This window comes from Hypanus sabinus, chromosome 21 (genome assembly GCF_030144855.1).
Source record: "Hypanus sabinus isolate sHypSab1 chromosome 21, sHypSab1.hap1, whole genome shotgun sequence".
Classification (NCBI taxonomy): domain Eukaryota; kingdom Metazoa; phylum Chordata; class Chondrichthyes; order Myliobatiformes; family Dasyatidae; genus Hypanus; species Hypanus sabinus.
In genome coordinates, this window is record NC_082726.1 from 68729670 (window position 1) to 68751350 (window position 21681).

General features: G+C 43.3%; 1 protein-coding gene across 1 annotated transcript; it reads left to right on the forward strand.

Moving 5' to 3' along the window:
- Positions 1-1999: 1999 nt before the first annotated feature.
- LOC132378868 (alpha-internexin-like) lies at positions 2000-18686 on the forward strand. Its single transcript, XM_059946117.1, has 3 exons — positions 2000-3016; positions 3292-3416; positions 11537-18686. The coding sequence occupies exons 1-3, from the start codon at positions 2000-2002 to the stop codon at positions 12837-12839; spliced, it is 2445 nt and encodes an 814-aa protein (XP_059802100.1). The 3' UTR covers positions 12840-18686.
- The last annotated feature ends 2995 nt before the right edge of the window (positions 18687-21681 follow it).

The following is a 21681-nucleotide window of genomic DNA, read 5'->3' on the forward strand; positions in this document are numbered from 1 at the left end:
CTGGGCTTGTATACACTGGAATTTAGAAGGATGAGAGGGGATCTGATTGAAACATATAAAATTATTAAGGGATGGACATACTGAAGGCAGGAAGCATGTTTCCGCTGATGGGTGAGTTCAGAACTAGAGGCCACAGTTTAAGAATAAGGGGTAGGCCATTTAGAACAGAGATGCGGAAAAACTTTTTCACCCAGAGAGTGGTGGATATGTGGAATGCTTTGCCCCAGAAGGCAGTGGAGGCCAAGTCTCTGGATGCATTCAAGAGAGAGTTAGATAGAGCTCTTATAGATAGCGGGGACAAGGGATATGGGGAGAGGGCAGGAATGGGGTACTGATTGTGTATGATCAGCCATAATCACAGTGAATGGTGGTGCTGGCTAGAAGGGCCGAATGGCCTGCTCCTGAACCTACTGTCTATTGTCTATTGTCCCTCATTACCACACTCCCCCCTCCACTCGCGGGAGGACATCCTCAATTCTGGGAGGTCATACTCAGTTACTTCACTGGACCATTTGAACCCTTTTCTTCATTTATTTGTTTTTATTTGTTCTAAGGATCATGTCATGACTGGTAAAGCTAACGTTTATTGCTAAACCTTGAGAAGGTGATGGTGATCTGCCTTCTTGGACCACTGCAGTCGTTCTGGTGAAGTTTAGCACCATGGTGTGGGAAGGGATTTTGAGAGCTTGGACCCAGTGATAAAACACTGGTGATATATTTCCACGTATTGGTGACTTGACAGAAATCTGCCAGTGGTGGTTACCCCCTGCACTAAAGAATATAAGACAGAGGAGCAGAATTAGGCCATTCGGCCCAATGAGTCAAGGGTAATTTATGCCTACCTGTGTCCCTTTACGTGATGCAGTCCAGGGTTCAGAAGATGCAGTTGAAGTGACAGGGTAATGTCACTGATCACTTGTGGGTGGAAACTGCACAAAGCTGAAGGGGATCAATGTCAGGACTGGTTGATTGAATCTTAGTAGTAGAGTCATAGATTAGTATAGCATGCAACTCTGCCCTTTGGCCCAACCAGACTATGCTGACCACGTTGCCCACCTGTCTCATCCCAATTCCTAGGTTCAGACCACATTCCTCTAAGCCCCGTCCCTCTGTGCACGTACCCAAGTGCTTTGAACATAGAACAGTGCAGGCTCTTCAGCCCACAATTTCTTCTTAAGTGACGTGGGCTGCTTTGTCCGGGATGGCATTAGCAAGTAGGGAGCTATCCATCACTCCTGACATATGCTTCGTACATAGATGGTGGAAGGCCTCGAGATGTCAACAGAAGAGTCAATCATAGCTTTTGTAGTCAGAATATTCATTTGGCAGATCAAGTTGAGTTTCTGGTTAACAAATGGCCACAATGTTAATTGGGGGAGTGGTGAAGGCTGGGACATAATAATGCCCCTGGTAGATAGCCACACTCTCTCTGTTGGATGATGAGTAAATGTTCCTTGTCACTTCTCAGCCCATGCTTGAATACTGTCCATATCATGATGTCTGCTGGTGAAGATGGGGTTAGTGGGGAGTTCCAGGGTTTAGACCCAGTGACAATATATTTCTAATGAAACTGGGTGGCCAGGGGGAAACCTATCGGCAGTGTCATGTCTATGGGCTCTGCTGCTCTTGCTGAGACACGGGTGGAAGATACGGCCAGAGTAACCAGGGCAAACTGCTTCCTATCAATGCCTGATTCACATACAAACTATCCATCAGCCCATTTGTTCAGAAGTGGTGGAAGAAAAATCCTTTTGGTACAATAATCTGTTTTTGTTTGCTGAATTGAGTCTTTGGACTTTTAAACATTAGAGGAAGCAGTTGTGCAGGTTGGCCACTCGAAGACGCATTGCCAGTTTAAATGCAAAACAGAGAGACCGCAAGCCTCACAAATTTCCTTCAAGTGGTCGGACAAACAAATGAGCAGCGTCAGCATCAGGTTTCTCAATAAAAGGTTCGGTGCACGAGAGGACCGCATTGTCCTGGACAGCCCTGCAGCAGAATGACGAGCTACGGCTGGGATTTATTGGATGCCCTTCCGACAAGGAGGCTGCACTCGGACTCCTCCAGGATCATGCATCGAGACGTGGGTTTTCGCACTCAGACCTGGTCCAGAGGAACCGCTTCATCCCTCAAGCACAGTCCGCTATCTGCCACCCTGCTTCAGAGGCCCTCGGACAGCATGCAGCTCTATCAGTCAGGAGCCTTCTCTGAGGACCACATCGCGGTTAGCCTGAATGAGAAGCTCCTGCTGCAGGGGCTGAACGACCGCTTCGCCGGATTCATTGACAAGGTCCGGCAGCTGGAACAGCAGAACCAGGGGCTGGAGTCGGAGATCGCTGCTCTGAGAGAGAGCCAGAGCAACCGATCTGGCCTCGCCAGCGTCTACGAACCTGAAATGTTAGAGTTACGAAATCTCCTCCTGGAAACTGAAAACCAGAAGACACAGTTTCTCCTGGAGAGCGACCACCTGAAGGAGAAGGTCCAGCGGCTAAAGGAGAAGTTCGAGGCCGAGGTACAAGCTCGTCTGGACACCGAGGCGAGCTTGCAAGCCTGTAAGAAAGACCAGGGCAACAGTAACCTGGTTAGGCTGGAGCTAGAAAGGAAGGTGCAGTCTCTGACGGACGAAATCCTCTTCCTCAAGCAGAACCACGAGGAAGAAGTGTCTGACCTGTTCTCTCAGGTCCAAGCTTCGCAGGTCAGTGTGGAAATGAAGGATTTTACCAAGCCCGATTTGGCCGGAGCCCTGAAAGCGATTCGATCGCAGATGGAAGGGTGCACCAGCGTAAACATGCAACAGGCGGAGGAGTGGTTCACCTCCAGGGTAGCCAAACTCAACGATGCAGCAGCCCTCAACAAGGAGGCTCTACAGAGTACCAGGCAGGAGATCAGCGAGTACAGTCGACAGCTCCAGTGCAAGAACATCGAATTAGAAACATTGAGAGGCAGGAAGGAGTGTCTGGAGAAGCAGCTGAATGATGCTGAGGCCAGGCACGACGGAGAATTGATCCAGTATCAGGTGAGAAACCCTTCAACTGTACACCTCCTCACCAGAGTAGCACACGCAAATGCTGGAGGAACTCAGCAGGTCAGGCAGCATCTATGGAGAGGATTAAACAGTCGACGTTTCGGGCCGGGACCCTTCATCAGGACTTCATTGAGCCCCCGCCTGACCTGCTGATTTTGTGTGGGTTACTCTGGATTTCCAGCATTTACATAATCTCTTGTGTTTAGGATTTGCGTACATTCTCACTCCTACTTGCTTAATCTATTCCAATTTGCTTGGTTTTACAGGATGCCATCCAACAACTAGAAAATGAGCTTAAAAGTACAAAGCAGGAAATGAGTCGCCACCTGAGGGAATATCAAGACCTGCTGAACGTCAAAATGGCCTTGGACGTGGAGATCGCCTCCTACAGGTAGGGTTTGTAACAGTTCTGTGTACGGAATCGTTTGCAGTGAAAGAAATTCTCGGAATGTAAATTAAAGTAATTATAGTGAAAGGGGGAGACACTAAAACAGAGAGACAGTAAGAAGAGTAGTGAAATGTTGCCCCTGCAGTTATATGATGCTTTTGATACCATCACCAAGTCACTGTCCCCTGAGCCTTTCCTCTGAATTGGTGTGATGTTTAAAAGGGTTTGTTACAAACAAAACAATTCTTCCTGCGAGACAAAAAAAAACGGCAGATACTGGGACCTGGATCAACAAACAATCTGCTAGAGGAACTGAGCGGAGCGAGCAGCGTCTGTGGGTGGCGGGGGTAATGCAGAAAACTCTTCGTGGCATTTTCCTACTTTGAAGGATATACCTACCTCACGCCTCTGAAATTTGCAACTGCATTCACTTTGGAGCAGGGTAGGTTGACACCAGAATTCCTCTGTCCAAGGTAGTCGTCATCAGAGTTGGTGGGGGCTGGTGGGTTTCAGAGTTTGTGTGGACCACATCACCATTCTGTCAGATAATGTGACACAGCATGCTCGCCACCTCCCGCTAAATGTCTTTACCCTCTTGGTAAAAGTACCAGTTGGTCAGAAAAAGAAACTCTAGGAGGAGACAGCAGCTTTCTGCTGGAAAGTAATACCGGACCCTTGTCACCAAGTCCTCGATGAGTGAAGGCACAGGAATCATGGAGTCCAGTCTCTGCTTTGCACATTGTGTGGAAAGATGATGGCTTTCCAATTAGAATGTAGTCCTTCCGTCAAAACTGCAGCTGACACTCTACCCCTCTCTCTTCCCGCTACATCCCGACATAATCTGGGAGGAATTAACCCTGACGAGGAGCACGAGGAAGGAAAGGGTTAAAACTGCGGCTTTCCCATTCACTATCTTACTCTGGATTTGGACCACACACACCGATAACCATGAAGTGAAATCAATACATTAACTGCAGATGCTAGAACCTCTGGAAGAACAATTTATTTACTCAGGAAAAGGCAGCCAGATTAAAACGTCAGTGAAACGGGTTTATTTCACAGATGAGATTCTAGGCTGAGCATCGTACCACAAAGCTGACGACGAGCATTTCGGATACACCCCTTAAACCACAACCACTACTTAACCCAAGGTAACAGAATCACAGGTCACAGCACTGGTTGAGGTGACAGCTGCCCAATCTAAGGCAGTTTTCTGTGCGAGGAATCCAGCCAGACCACCCTCACTCCCACCCACCCACCCACCCCCATCGCATTTCCACTCTCTCTCCAAAGCTGCACTTTCAACGTGATTCCAACCCTGACTGTTCACTGCGTCAAGAACCTTCACTTTTTTCACGCCAACCTTTTCCTCTGTTCTCGACTTTCCAATGGTTACTTTCGTCTGGACCATCGGCGGCTTTAACTTCCTCTATTAAATCTTCCCACAATTTCCTCTGTTCCAAGGGAAGCAACTTCAGTTTCCCCGTTCTCTCCTCCTAACCAAAGGCCCTCATTCCGGGGAGGTACTACCCCCTCATCCTCTCTAAAGCCTTCACAGTTTTCCTGCAGCTGGCGCCACCAAAGAATGCAAAGTAGTGACGGACAATGATCAGGACTAATGGCTCAAATTGGAAGATTTCTTACTCATATTTAAATTTTTTTAAATTTCAAACCTGTAAGTTTGCAAACAAAGCAATGTGAGACGATTATTTTGTTGCACTGAGAGGGAAGAGGGAAGCTAAAATTGGATGTATTGGGATTATAGTTGAGTAAAGGTGACTACAAGGTCATGAGAGAGGAGCTGGCCAATGATTGGAAGGGGACACTAAGCAGGGATGACTACAGAGCAGCAATGGCTGGAGTTTCTGGCAGAAATTCAGAAAACGCAGCATGGGTTCATCTTAAAAAGACTTGCTGACAAGGAAAGTCAACCACAGCGTATAAGTAGAAGAGGGGATATATACAGTATTATTGCAAAAATTAGTAGGAAGCTAGAGGATTGGGAAACTTTTCACTTCTGGTTGGTCGCCTATGACTTAGTCATGTTCTGCAGGGGTTGGCATTAAGTCTGCTACTTTTCATATTATATGTTAATAATCTGAATGATGGAATTGATGGTTTGTTGCCAATTTTGCAGATAAGTGGAGGGTCAGACAGAGGAAGCAGGGAATCTGCAGGACTTAAATTAGGAGAATGGGGAAGGAAGTGGCAGATGGAATATAGTGTAGAGAAGTATATCATCATGCACTTTGGTAGAAGGAATAAAAGCATAAACTATTTTCTAAACAGGGAGTAAATTAAAAACTCAGAGATGCTAAAGGATTTTGGAGTCTTTGTGCAGGATTTCCTAAAGGTTAACAATAGTGCCAACACCTCTGAAGTTTGGCCATGTCTCAGGGCAGTGAAATCCCTACATGAATAAGGATGATCTTTCTTCTTTTACATAGACATTGCTATCCCATCCTATCTGAATTGCAGGGTTTCAACCCAAAATGTCAATGGTCCCTTTCTCCCTCCACAGATGCTGTGTGGACCCACTGAACTAATCCTGTAGATAGCTCTAACATTAGGATGTTGTCTGGAATAGAGAGTCCAGGATAAATTGAACTGTTTTCTCTGAAAAATCAGAGGCTGAGAGGCAAAAAGTATGTAAAATTCTGGGAAATTCTATAGAGTAGATGAACAGAATTTGTCTTTCCAGTGTAGGAGGCATTTTTAAAATTTAGTTGTAGATGCCCGGAACATGGTATCAGAGGAGGTGGTGGAGGCAGATACAATATAAGTGTTTGGGTGATGTGGACAGATACATGAGATGGGGACCACATGCAGGCAGATGGGATTGGGATTGTAGTCGGCACAAACATTATAGGCCAAAGGGCCTGTTCTACATTCCATCAGTTCATCTCCCCAGATGATGCTGTGGTCACATCCTCCCAGGGACTCCGTTCCTTTGCGCTACAGTAGACCTCACCATCTGCCTCAAGATTTCTTTCTCAGCAACTTTCCATACTACCTTCTTTGTTGCTGGTTTCTCAAATGCAACCAGTCTCCTGTGTACACCAATCTTCATAACACCTCATGCCTTTTCTATCAATTCGATTCAGTTCTTAGCTTTCTATCTCTTACTATCTTTCCTTTCAGTTAGTCCTGACGAAGGGTCTCAGCCTGAAACGTCGACAGTGCTTCTCCCTATAGATGCTGCCTGGCCTGCTGTGTTCCACCAGCATTTTATGTGTGTTGCTTGAATTTCCAGCATCTGCAGAGTTCCTCGTGTTTGCAGTTCTTAGCTTCCTTAATTGGTAATGTTGTCACAGGTGCCAAGATACAGTGAAGAACTTGACTTGTAGAACATAGAAATTTTACAGCACTTTACAGGCCCTACAGCTCACGATGTTGTGCCAACCATGTAACCTACTCTAGAAACTGCCAAGAATTTCCCTACCTCATAGCCCTCTATTATTCTAAGCTCCATGTACCTATCTAAGGGCTCTTAAAAGACCCATTGTATCCACCTCTACCACCTTCACTGGCACCTTCTGTGTGGAAAACTTACCTCTGACATGCCCTTATACCTACATCCAAGCACCTTAAAACTATGCTACCTCATGTTAACCATTTCAGCTCTGGAGAAAACGCTCTGGCTATCTGATAACACAATCAATGTCTCTCACCATTTTATGCACCTCCATCAGGTCACCTCTCATCCTCTAATGCTCCAAGAAGAAAAGGCCAAGTTCACTCAACCTATGCCCTCCAATCCAGGCAACATCCTTGTAAATCTCCTCTGCACTCTCTGTATAGTATCCACATTCTTCCTGTAATGAGGTGACTAAAACTGAATACAGTACTCCTAGTGGAGTCTAACCAAGATCTTATTTAGCTGCAGCTGCAGAAACATTTCCTCATGGCTCTTGAACTCAACCCCACGGCTGATGAAGGCCAACACACCATGTGCCTTGTTAACAACACTGTCAACATACACAGCAGCTTTGAGTGTCCTATAGACGTGGACCTCAAGATCTCACTCACACTTACCTGCGTTGAACTCCATTTGCCACTTCTCAGTCCAGTTCTGCATGCTATCAATGTTCTGCTGTAACCTCTGGCAACCCTCCAGACTATCCACAACAACCCCAACTTTTCTATCATCAGCAAACTTACTAGCCCATCCTTCTACTTTCTCATCCAGGTCATTTATAAAAATCACAAAGAGAACAGATCCCTGCAGAACACCACTGGTCACCGTCCTCGATGCAGAATATGAACTATTTACAACCACCCTTTACCTTCTGTGGGAAAGCCAATTCTGGATCCACAAAGCAAGGTCTCCTTGGACCCCATGACTCATTACTTTCTGAATGAGCCTTGCATGGGGAACCTTATCAAATGCCTTACTGAAATCCATATACACTACATCCACTGTTCTACCTTCATCAACGTGGTTTGTTACATTCTCAAAGAATCCAATCAGATTCGTAAAGCATGACCTATCTTTGACAAAGCCATTCTGACTGTCCCTAATCAGATTATGTCTCTCCAAATGCTTATAAATCTTGCCTCTCAGGATCTTCTCCATAATTTCTTAGGTTATCTCTATTCTTGAAGGGAATGACGTTTGTAACCTTCCAATCCTGTGGTACTTCACCCATCCCTATTTATGATATAAAGATCATTGCCAGAGTCTCAACAATCTTTGCTTCCCACAGTAACCTGGGGTATATCACATCTGGTCCCGTTGACTTATCTAACTTAATACCTTTCAAAAGCTCCAGCACAACCTCTTTCTTAATGTTCATACACTCAAGCGTTTCAGTCCACTGTAAGTCATCCCGACAATTGCCGAGGTCCATTTCACTGGTGAATACTGAAGCCAAGTATTCATTAAGTACCACTACTACCTCCACTGACTCCATGAACATTTCCACTCTCACATGGCTCATCCTCTTGCTCTTCTCATACTCGTTTCAAGAAAGCCTTGGGGTTTCCTTGATCCTGCTCGCTAAGGATCATGGCCTCTTCTAGCTCTAATTTCATTCTTGTTTTCCTTCCTGGCACACTTGTAAATTTCTACAGTTTCTAACAGTACCTAGTTTCTTGAATCTTTCATAAGCTTATTTTTCTTCTTAACTAGATTTTCTACCTTCTTTGTACACCATAGTTCTTTTACTCTACCATCCTTTTCCTGCCTCAATGAAACATACCTATGCAGAACACCATCTTGTATACGGATTATGCAGGACAGGTCACTACAGTGTATTGATGCAGAATAAGGTAAAACAATAACAATACAGAATAAAGTGTAGAAGCTACCAAAAAAGCCACCTATGCTCAGTCTGCCAGAGAAAGCAGGATCTCCCAGTGGCCACACATTTTAATTCCACGTCCCATTCCCATTCTGATATGTCTATCCATGGCCTCCTCTACTGTCAAAATGAAGCCACACTCAGGTTGGAGGAACAACACCTTATATACCGGCTGGGTAGCCTCCAACCTGATGGCATGAACATTGACTTCTCTAACTTCCGTTAATGCCCCTCCTCCCCTTCTTACCCCATCCCTGACATACTTAGTTGTTTGTTTTTTTTCTCTCTCCTTGCCCATCACTCTGCCTGTTGTCCATCTCCCTCTGGTGCTCCCCCCTCCCCCTGTCTTTCTCCCGAGGCCTCCCGTCCCATGAACCCTTCCCTTCTCCAGCTCTGTATCACTTTCGCCAATCACCTTTACAGCTCTTAGCTTCATCCCACCCCCTCCGGTCTTCTCCTATCATTTTGCACTTCCCCCTCCCCCCACTACTTTCAAATCTCTTACTATCTTTCTCTTCAGTTAGTCCTGACGAAGGGTCTTGGCCCAAAACATCAACAGCGTTTCTCCTTATAGATGTTGCCTGACCTGGTGTGTTCCACCAGCATTTTGTATGTGTTATTCAAAAAAGTGCAGTGCAGGTAAGCAATCATAATGAAGCAGATTGTAAAGACAAGAGTCCATCTTATTTTACAAGAGGTTCGCTCAATAGTCTGATAACAGTGGTATAGAAGCTGTCCTTGAGCCTAATGACAGCTACTTTCAGGCTTTATTATCTTTTTCCCAATGGGCAATGGGAGAAGAGAATGTCTGGGTTTGGAGGGTTCTTTGATTATGCAGCCTGCTTTATTGAGACAATGAGAAGTGTAAATGGAGTCCATGGAAGGGAGGCTGATTTCCATGACGTGCCCACAACTCTTTGCAGTTTCTTGCAGTCACAAACACAGCAACTGTCCTACCAAGCTGTGATGTGTTGCAACTAGTGCACTAATTGACAGAGACACACCAAATTTCTTTAGTCTCCCAAGAATGTAGAAGTGTTGGTGAGCTTCTTCGGCCATGACATCAATGTAGCTGAACCAGAACAGGCTATTGATGATGTTCAGACCTAGGAATGCATAATCCTTTTATTTAGGATTGTGAAAAAAAAAACTTCTTTAAATGTTCTTATACAATCTGCAGCCTACTTCTTAAAATTTAAGATAATAGATTTAGTCTATAGTTTAATTGTTAAGCTGAATATGAAATTCCAACCTCCTCCTCCCACCCCAACAAGAGGATCCTTTGGAAATCATCAATAGGTCCTCTTTTATTACACATGACTGGGCCCAATGTAAACAACTGTCCCAAATATATTTTATTTTTTATAGTTTTTAAAGGATCCTCATGCTTATCAATCCAATCTACATGGAGATTCAAGTTACCCTGATTATTACAGCATGTTTTACAGGATCCCATCAGCGTCCCTCAGTGTAGAAAACTGAACATGACAAATACAGGCCCTTTGGCCCACAATGTCTGTGCTGAATGTGATCCCAAATTTAACTAATTCTCTTCTGCTTGTACATGATTCAGAATCAGGTTTATTAACACTGATATATGTCATGAAATTTGATTTTCTGCAGCAGCAATACAGCACAATACATAAATTTTACAATAAGTTACAAAAGTGAAATTGTGCAAAATAGAAATAAAGTAGTTTTTATGGAGAGATCCATATTCCTTCATTCTCATGAGGCTATCAGGCCTCTTAATGCCACTATTGTATCTTCTTCCACACTTTACCTACATTTCAATCTAAGATCATTTCTCAGGCTGTACAAATGTTTCTTTACTAAAGAGTATCCTTTTCCTTTAAGCCACTTATCTGAAGGTTGCTCTTTTGTTATGTGAATTTTCTGCAGAATTGGAGATGTGGGCCCAGAATGCAGACTAGCATTTCCATAGCATCTTTCACAACTTGGGACACCATAAAGCAGTGCAGTCAACTCGTTAGTTGATTGATGAAGGCAATTTCTCCAAAGTCACACAAAAAAAAAAATCCCCCTCTGAATGGGAACTGAGGGACACTTATTCTGTGTCTGGTCTTGTGTGGTCAGTGCCAGCACTGCAGCACATGCTCCATTCTCCAACATTCAATCTTTACCTCAGTGAACCCAAAATATCATCATCTAAATATAATCCTTCAGATCACTATCTAAAAAATAAATTCCAGTTAACGGGATCACTGGAGCAATTTCTGCCCAAACTTATTACAAACAGAAGACTAAACCCATCTGTGGGGCATGTGGAACATTCCCTCAGAGATGACGCAGCACACCCTGAACCCTGTCAACATCACACCACACTGATTTGGAATCCACTTTTTAAAGGATAGGAGCAGAATTAGACCATTCAGCCCATTAAGCCAAACTCTGCCATTCCATTATGGCTGATTTATTATTCCTCTCAACCCCATTCTCCTGCCTACCCGCCCATAACCTTTGACATATTTACAAATTAAGAACCTATCAACCTCTGCTTTAAATGTACCAAGTGACTTGGCCTCCACAGCCATCTGCAGCAATGAATTCCACTCACTACCCTCTGACTAAAGAAATTCCTTCACATCTCTGTTCTAAATGGACGTATGTCCTAGTATTCTGAGGCCCTGCCCTTTTGGGCTAGACTTCCCCACTGTAGGAAACATCTTCTCTGGTATAAATCACTTCACCTTCTTCATTACAAAACTAACTGTGCTTATCATAATGCCAGGCTTCATTAACATATAAGAATTTAATATTTTGCTGATGATCTAACATTATTTGTTTTTTATTTTAAAGAAAACTCCTTGAAGGGGAAGAGACAAGATTTGGTGACTTCACTCCCTCAACATATACATATAAGCTACAGCCTATAGCACACACAGCTTACGTGACAACCAAGACAAAAACCACCTCCACAAAGGTTATGCCTCAGTATAGGTTTGTAGAGGAAATCATTAGTGCAACAACAAAGGAAATTAATATGGCAGAATTGGAAGCTGTTGACTACAAGCCAGTGGATGATCAGGAAGTTAAACCAGAAGGTGAAGCAGCAGAGAAAGAGGAAGATGTGGAGGAGGAAGATGGCAAACCTATAGCATCAACTGAAGAGGAGGAGGAGGAAAAGGAAGCCGATGAGGCAGAAGATAAAGGTGAGGGTGAACAGGAACCAGCAAAGGAGGCTACTGATGAAGAAAAAGCTGATGAAGATAAGGGTGAAGAGAAGGTTGAAAAGGCTGAAAAGGACAAGGATGAAGAGATTGAAAAGGCTGAAGAAGATAAGGATGAAGAAAAGGTTGAAAAGGCTGAAGAGGATAAGGATGAAGAGAAGGTTGAAAAGGCTGAAGAGGATAAGGATGAAGAGGTTGAAAAGGCTGCAGAGGATAAGGATGAAGAGAAGGTTGAAAAAGCTGATGAGAGGGTTGAAAAGACTGAAGAAGATAAGGCTGAAGAGAAGGTTGAGAAGACTGAAGAGGATAAGGCTAAAGAGCTGGTTGAAAAGACAGAAGAGGATAAGGGTGAAGAGAAGATTGAAAAGGCTGAAGAGAAGGTTGAAAAAGAAGAGGAGGAAAAGGTTGAAAGAAAGGATGAAGAGAAGGCAGTTGAGGAAAAAGCCAAAGTAAAGAACGGAGAGAAGGTTGAAAAGACAGAAGAGAAGGCTAAAGAAGAAAAAGCTGAAGATAGGAAGGCAGCAGAAGTAGCAAAGGTTGAAGAGGCTGTAGAGCAGGTTAAAGAAAAGGACAGAGAGAAGGAAGATGGCGAGAAGGCAGAAAAAGCAAAGGATGAAGAAAGAATTTCTAAAGAAAAATCTGAAGAGAAAGAGGTTTCTAAAATGAAAGCAGCTGAAGGGATGAGTGGAGACTCACAGACAGGTGTCGAGCCCGTTGAGGGTAAACCAAAAGAAAAGGCTGAAGAGACAAAAGATTCAGAAAACAAAGCAGTGATGGAGCAAGGAGCCAGAGAAACAACAGAGATCACAGCTGAGGGAGACAAGACCCAGGTGGCTGAGGATACAGAAACCAGGCCCATGGAACATGCAGAGACAAAGTTAACGGAAAGTGGAGCTAAGGATGGAGCAGCCACCACAGGAAAAGGCCAGTAAACAGGATAAAGGGCATATAGCTCCAGAAATTAATGGCAAGCTGAACACGGAACTGAACGAGAAATGCATGTTGATGGAGACACGTTTAAAGACATGAAAAATCTGAACAAAGTGTATACTGAAATAAATATGAGATAATCTCAGGGCAATAAGCAGCTAAACTAACATTGCATGAACATTTGCACTGTTAAACACTGGAGGCATCACAGGCACTAGCAATGGGGATATGTGGGGTAAATCTGTACAAACGTGAGTGAATAAAGATTTCAATCCAAATTCCCAGTTCTTCAGAATGACATTAATATGTTCAGGGGAAAAAATAACTTTGTCAAAGGTTATATTTACAAAGTGTAGGACAGTCTTAAACTGCCTCATAAATGCCAAGTCTAGGAGAAATTACAGGAGGAGGTGGATCCTAAACAGGGTCTGGAAGCAGACTTGGTGAGATGGGCAAACTTAAGGAGTAGAGATCCAGGTGAAGCAGATGTAATGCCAGCCTTCCCATATCTCCATTGTTGTTTATCATCAATATTAACAATTTAGATGATAATGTAAAATATATGAGCAAATTTGCAGGTTACGCCAAGATTGCAGTAGTAGACAGTGAAGAAGCTTACTGAAGCTTCAGCAGGATCTCAACCAGTTGGGAAACTGGGCTGAAAAATAGCAGATAAATTTTATGCAGACAAGTGTGACCTGTTTGAGAGGAGAAACCAGGAAAGCACTTAAACAGAGACCTGGGTATAGAGGTATATAATTCCTTGGAAGTAGCTTCACAGATAGATAGGGTTGTCAAGAGAACTTTTGGCACATTGGCCTTCATAAATCAGAAGACTGAGTACAGGAGTTTGGATGTTATGTTGAAATTGTAGAGGTTAGTGGGGCTTAATTTGGAGTATTGTATGTAGTTCCAGTCACTGAAGTAATTGAAAGATGAGGAGAAAATTAAGTGAATGGAAAAGAACAAATAAATTGTTCAGTGGGATGTTGGCTCCAGAAATGAATTAATCATTAAGTACATCAAAATTAATGTTGGGCAATGAGCCAGTAATGGGAGGCAGCATAATATCCAGAGGTATCAAAGGCACACACAAGGCAGACTGAAACCCAATGCCAAGACTGATCAAGGAAATAACAAAAAAAAAAACACAAATTCCTCATGGAAGCAGCGGGCTGGATAGGTGGTGGGGGGGGGGGGGGGAATGAAGAGATATGAATGCAGCAAATAAGTCACCGGAGGATACATGTTGTCTAACATTTCAGTCAGTGCACAGAAATGGGACAGCCAGTCCACCATGTCCATGGTCATCACTTGCACTAATCGCATGTACCAGAGTACCACGTCTTTGGTGATGCATCTCAACTGATATGATTCAAGCAGCATGTTCCAAATCCCAACCCACCTCTAGTTGAAAAAATTCCCCAGATCCCTTATAAAATCTTCTTCTCACTTCCTACGTCCTCTATAATTTTATACACTCTACCAAAGAGATACTTCCCATTATATACACCTGTTATATCTTTGTACCCATTACCCAGGATTACAGTGTCACAGCCAGTAAGAACAGATGCTTGAGTCTGGGGGTCAGAAGTATATTCAGAAGATTCAACAGATGCAATTCTGCCAATGTGGACATGGATATCTTCAAGTCTCATTAGACAGAAATGTATGGCAAGGCAAAGAGAATCAGTTACACAAATATACCATCTCTGCTGTGCAAATTTCTTTATTGGTCACTGTCAAGCTAAAGGCACATGACATGGACGAAGATAATAATACAAGGTTAATGATATATTCTAATCATTCATTTTATTTTAATTCCCACAAACCCCTTGTTATTTGTACTAGAATAATGCTCCAACCTAATCATAAGATGCAGTCCTAAACCAGATCTTCATTGGCATCAATATCGCAGCACAGAAATCCCACGCCAAGTTACTTAAGCACAAGCCTAAAACAATAACCTTTATTGTTTACACACATCTTCCCTTAAATTATAAGTCAGATTCAGGCAAACCTGGATTTCCACAGATCCTTTCCAAGAAGACCCAAGCAAATTATTCGGAGTGTGTGGTTCAGAACGTTTCACATCATGTTATTCCTCATTCAGACACACACAACAGTAACACCGAGTATTGAAAATAAAATTTAACTTCAGACCCTGCAGTATCCTCAATCCCAGAATGAGCAGCAACTAGTAGCAGTGTACGATTACACAATACAGTATGTTAACTTAGATGAATGTAAATAATCGACAGTGAAACTGCCACAACAGAAAGTGGAATGCATTTACCAATTTACATTTGCTCTGCTGTGCTGTTGCTCACTGCAGCTGATTATCAGAGCTGTTAAAATAGTTGCTTACGAGGACCACAGAACTCCTCCCATACCTCGCAAAGATCAGCCCTCTGCTGCCACTGAAATTCTCAGGGCAATGAAAGCTGCAACACAACTCTAATCAAATGCACATCTCTTCAGTAATGAAAAGAATGGTGAGTTTCCTTTCTATTCTGTAATTCCTCAACCCATTCAGTTCTCATGTACTGACAGGTTTCAAGATTTTATTTTTATTGAAATACAGCACAGACCCTCAGGGGTCTTTGAACAGTGCCAACCAGCAACCCCCAATTGAACCCTAGCCTAATCACTGGACAATTTACAATGACCAAATTAACCTACCAACTGGTACATCTTTGGACTGTGGGAGGAAACTGGGGTGCCTGGAGGAAATCCTCATGGTCACAGGGAGATGTAAAACTCCTTACAGACAGCATCAGGGGTTGAACTCAGATCGCTGGTACTGTAAAGCATTGTGCTAATCACTACACTACTGTGCCATGCAATGCAATATGTCCAAAACACAACTTTAAAATATTGAATTTTAGCTTCCAGGACTTTATTATTGGTATTCAATTTACAAAATAGTTACAAGTAGATCAATTATGATGTTAGACTCATCCCCAGATTTAAATTTTGCTTGTGGGTCATTTCTGCTGCCACTGCAAACAGCCACGGGAAAAATATCAAAGTTTCACGGCAATAGACCCCGACCTGGCATCAGAAGGCAGTCATCCTTCTTGCACTATTCTCAAAGCCAATAAAAACGTAGGGAATGAATCTTCAGTAAATGTTAAATGGGGATGTGCCTGCTTTAGCTGCTGTACAGTGCTTTCTTCTTTTCACAACCACAAACCACCCTGAAAGGTGGACAAGAAGGAAGTAGGGTACAGACATTAAAACTGGGGGAAATTGTCTGAAAATAGTGCCCTCCACTATGAAGCTGGCCTCACTTGAGCTGTGCTACAGACTTATTCCTGACAATCTCCTCCACAATGATGGGTTTTATGTTATTCTCTGTAGTGATCTGACATTTTGGTGACAAACTCGTCAAGGATGTGTAATAAGAGCTACCTTTTAATAAAGAAGGCAATCAAGATTTTAAAAGCAGAGTTTCACAACAGCTTCTCAGCAGTTGAGGTGCGACCAATCAGCAAGAGGCAGTGTGTAAAAAGAGTTACCTTTCAGTTCAAGATTTAAAAAGCCAAATTTTGCGGCAGCATTCTCACAGTTGGGTAACCAACATTAGGGCACACAAAAGGAGCTACCTTTTAATTACAATAGCTATTGAGATTTTAAAAGCAGTTTCTTTGAAGTTTTTCCAAATTGTAGAGTGTCGAACTTAGGGAGTAAGAGAGATTCATTAGAAAGGACCAATGAAAATAACAACTGCAAGCAGAGCAGCAATTCTTTTTGACTGTGCCAGCCTTTCGAATAGTTTAGGCTCATCAGGCTTGTAAATTACTGTCTTCTCATTTGTTCATTCTTCATCAGTTAGGGCATAGTAATTTGGTCACCCCTAGATAGCAAGAGACAGGTAACTGACTGACATTTTAATCAAATTAGCAGAGGTGACATAAGAGTCGTAAGGTGTTTAAATATTGTAAATAGAACTAAGGAACTGCAAGGGTAAAAAGACCTTGATGAGAGTTATATACAGGCCCCCAAACAGCAGTAAGGATGTGGTCAACAGATGACAACCGGAGATGGAGAATGGATGCCAAAAGGGCAAAATTACAATAGTCATGGGGGATTTCAATATGCAGGTAGACTGGGAAAGTCAGGTTGGTACAGAATCCCAGAAATTTCTAGAATGCCTAGGCTTGTTAGAGTAGCTTGTGGTTGAGCCCACTAGGGAATCAACTAGACTGGATTGTGTGTTGAGCATCGAACCAGAATCGATTTCAGAGCTCAAGGGAAAATAATTCAGGACCAAGAAATAATAATATAACCAAATTCACTCTGAAATTTGAGAAGAAGCTAAAGCCAGATGTATCAATATTACAATGGAGTAAAAGGAATTACAGAGGCAGGAGAGAGGAGTTGGCCAGAATTGATTGGAAAAGAACACTGGCAGGGATAACAGCAAAGAAGAAATGGCTGTAATTTCTGGAAGCAATTTGGAAAGCACAGGATATATACATCCCAAAGAGGAAGAAGCATTCTAAAGGCAAGTTAACACAACTGTGGCTAACTAAAAAAGTCTTAAGTTAAAGGTGGAACACGTAAACTAGCCAATAATATTAAAGAGAATACCAAACATTTCTTCAGAAATGAAGTGTGAAAGAGAGGCAAGAATGGTCATCAGACTGCTGGAAAATGATGCTGGAGAGGTAATGGGGTACAAGGAAACAATGGGCAAACTGAATAAGTATTTTGCATCAGTCTTCCATGTGTAAGACACTAGAAGTATGGTGGAAGTTCCAGGTGTCAGGGTCATTAAGTGTGTGCAGTTAACATTACTACGGAGGAGGTTTGTAGAAAACAGGAAAGTTCCATGTACCTATCCAAGTCTCTTAAAAGACCCTATTGTATTCACATCCACCACAATCACTGGAGTTGACTGATAAGGATGAGCTCTCAGGGTACTTGCAGGCACATGATAAAATAGGTTGTAGTCAGCATGATTTCCTTAAGGGAAAGCCTTGCCTGACAAATCTGTAATTCCATAAGCAGGATAGACAATCTGTTGATGTAGTGTACTTGGATTTTCGAAAGGCCTTAACAAGGTGTCACACGAGGCTGATCAACAAGCTACGAGCCCATGGTATTACAGGAAAAACTCTAGCATGGATAAAGCAGTGGCTGATTGTCAGGAGGCAAAGAGTGAAAATAAAGGGAGCCTTTTCTGGTCAGCTGCCGGACACTCGTGGTGTTGTGGCCTGTACTGGGACCGATGCTTTTTACATCTTATATCAATGATTTGGATGATGGAATTGATGGGTTTGTTGCAAAGTTTGCAAGCGATACAAAGATAGGTGGAGGGGCAGGTGGTTTGTGGAAGTAGAGAAGCAATAGATTAGGAGAATGGGCAAAGAAATGGCAGATGGAATACCGTGTCAAGAAATGTCATGCAAACACAAGGAAATCTGAAGATGCTGGAAATTCAAACAACACACACAAAATGCTGGTAGAACACAACAGGCTAGGCAGCATCTATAGGGAGAAGCGATGTCGACGTTTCGGGCTGAGACCCTTCGTCAGGACTGACCGAAAGGAAAGATAGTAAGAGATTTGAAAGTAGAGGGGGGGAGTGGGAAATGCGAAATGATAGGAGTAGACCGGAGGGGGTGGGATGAAGCTAAGAGCTGGAAAAGTGATTGGCGAAAGTGATACAGAGCTGGAGAAGGGGAAGGATCCTGGGACGGGAGGCTTCAGGAGAAGGGGGGGGGGGGCAAGAAGCACCAGAGGGAGATGGAGAACAGGCAAACAACTAAATATGTCAGGGATGGGGGTAAGAAGGGGAGGAGGGGCATTAACGAAAGTTAGAGAAGTCAATGTTCATGCCATCAGATTGGAGGCTACCCAACCGGTATATAAGGTGTTGTTCCTCCAACCTGAGTTTGGATTCATTTTGACAATAGAGGAGGCCATGGATAGACATATCAGAATGGGAATGGGACGTGGAATTAAAATGTGTGGCCACTGGGAGATCCTGCTTTTTCTGGCGGCCTGAGCGTAGGTTTCCACGAAACGGTCTCCCAGTCTGCGTCGGGTCTCGCCAATATATAAAAGGCCACACCGGGAGCACCAGACGCAGTATACCAAACCAGCCAACTCACAGGTGAAGTGTCGCCTCACCTGGAAGGACTGTCTGGGGCCCTGAATGGTGGTGAGGGAGGAAGTGTAAGGGTAGGTGTAGCACTTGTTCCGTTTACAAGGATAAGTGCCAGGAGGGAGATCGGTGGGAAGAGATGGGGGGGACGAGTGGACAAGGGAGTCGCGTAGGGAGCGATCCCTGCAAATAGCGGGGAGGGGGGAGGGAAAAATGTGTTTGGTAGTGGGATCCTGTTGGAGGTGGCGGAAGTTACAGAGAATTATATGTTGGACCTGGAGGCTGGTGGGGTGGTAGGTAAGGACAAGGGGAACCCTATCTCGAGTGGGGTGGCAGGTGGATGGGGTGAGGGCAGATGTGCAGGAAATGGGAGAGATGTGTTTGAGAGCAGAGTAGATGGTGGACAAAGGGAAGGCCCTTTGCTTAAAAAAGGAAGACATCTCCTTCGTCCTGGAAAGAAAAGCCTCATCCTGAGAGCAGATGCGGCAGAGACGCATGCACTCTGGTAGAAGAAATGAAAGAGTTGATTATTTTCTAAACGGAGAGAAAATACAGAAATCTGAAGTGCAACAGACTTGGGAGTCCTTGTGTAGGATTCCCTAAAGGCTAATTTGCAGGTTGAGTCTGTGAACTAGGCAAATGCGATGTTAGCATTCATTGCAAAAGAAATAGAATACAAAAGCAAGGAGAGAATGTTAAGACTTTATACAGCACTGGTTAAGGCCTCACTTTGGGTATTGCAGAAGTTTTAGAAAGGATGTGCTGAAACTGGAGAAGGTTCAAAGGAGGCTCACAAAAATGATTCCAGGATTGAACAGCTTGTCATGAGGTCAGTTTGAAGGTTCTGGGCCTGTATTCACTGGAATTCAGAAGAAAAAGGGATGACCTCTCATTGAAATCTATCAAATAGTGTAAGGCCTTGATAGAGTGGATGTGCAAAGGATGTTTCCTATGGTAAGAGAGTCCAAGACACAGCCTCAGAATAGAGGGGCCTTTAAGAACTGAGATAAGGAGGCATTGTTTTAGCCAGAGTAGTGAATCTGCAGAATATGTTGCCACAGGCAACTATGGAGGCCAAGTCTGTGTGTGTATTTGAGGCAGAGGTTGATAAATTCTTGATTGGTCAGGGCATGAAGGAATAAAGGGGGAAGGCAGGAGATTAAGGCCGAGAGGAAAAATACCACGATGAGATGGCAGAGTACACTCAATGGGCTAAATGGCTTTATTCTGCTCCTATATCTTGTGTTCTTATGATCTTATTAATACAGCAACATATTCACCATTCACCACCTTACCTGCATATTATCCACATTAACCAATCACAGCTTGATGATTTATTAAAAGGTCTTTTAATGGACTGAAAGGGCAAAGGCAGATCTTTGAAAAAGGAATAGACAACGATTCCACAAAGCTGAAGCTTCACTACTATAAAAAACAGAAAATGCAGGATAGAAAAAGCAGTCCCAGCTGACCTGCAGGAAAGAAAAGGTGTTTCTGGCTGACCTGCTCAGAAAATGCAGGATAAAAGGCAGTCCTGTCTGACCTGCTCAGTACTTCCAGCACCTCTCGCTTTTATTTAGAATTTCCAGCACCGGCAGGATGGATTTCATGAAGCGTTAGCACTACCCCAAAACAGCAGCACTCCTGTAACATATGCCTGCTACGTCTGGCTTCTGATGAAGCTAGAACAACTTCAAACCAGGCAAAAGCAAGTGAGAGGGCCCAACTTCTATCAATAGCTGACATGAAATAACAAAATCTTTGTGTAATTCCAGAAAAAGATCAATGGCAAAGTAATAATGAAAATCTTAGTAAAATGTTAGTTGACATTGTAAGCACTCATATACCACCCAGCAACCTCCCTCAGTGATGCAGTGCCTGGGTGAGCCTGCACCCATTTTCACAACAAAGCTCAAACATTCACCAACCTCTGGAATTAAATGAAGTAACAAACTACTTGGCACCTTCATTAATTTGTGGTTACAAGCATCCTGGCTATATTTTATTTGAAATATAATTTCTAGTATTTTACCAATTAATGCAAACCCTTCACATTAAATGATGATGTTGCATGTAAACTTTGACTCTGCAGTGAGTAACATTTTAAACAGAATAGTGGAAAGTAAAATGTAAACCTTACTTTAAAGGCAATTTTAGAGCTTGGGTACCATTCTGCTGTTCCCCAAATGCCAGCACAAGCCTGGGCTCACAGTCACACAATGTTGCTGCAGCTAGCATCAATTTATGAGTTTGTTCCATGGTTTTATTTTTACAAACATTTCCCTTGGGACAAGGATTTGCAAAATTTTGCAGTTTCTTCATCCACATAGACGAGCAAAAGCTGAAGACGTGACAACACACACAAAATGCTGGTGGAACACAGCAGGCCAGGCAGCATCTATAAGGAGAAGCACTGTCAACGTTTCGGGCCAAGACCCTTCATCAGGACAGTCCTGACGAAGGGTCTTGGCCCAAAACATCGACAGTGCTTCTCCTTCTAGATGCTGCCTGGCCTGCTGTGTTCCACCAGCATTTTGTGTGTGTTGTTTGAATTTCCAGCATCTGCAGATTTCCTCGTGTTTGCTGAAGACATGAGCTCAGTTCAGAAAGAGCCCGACATCTTTCAGAGCCACAAAAATGTGCAGCAGGTGACCAACTGTGCCCTCCAAAGAATAAGGTAGCAGATTCAAACAGTATATACAAAAGAGTAAGAGGGAGAAACAACTCAC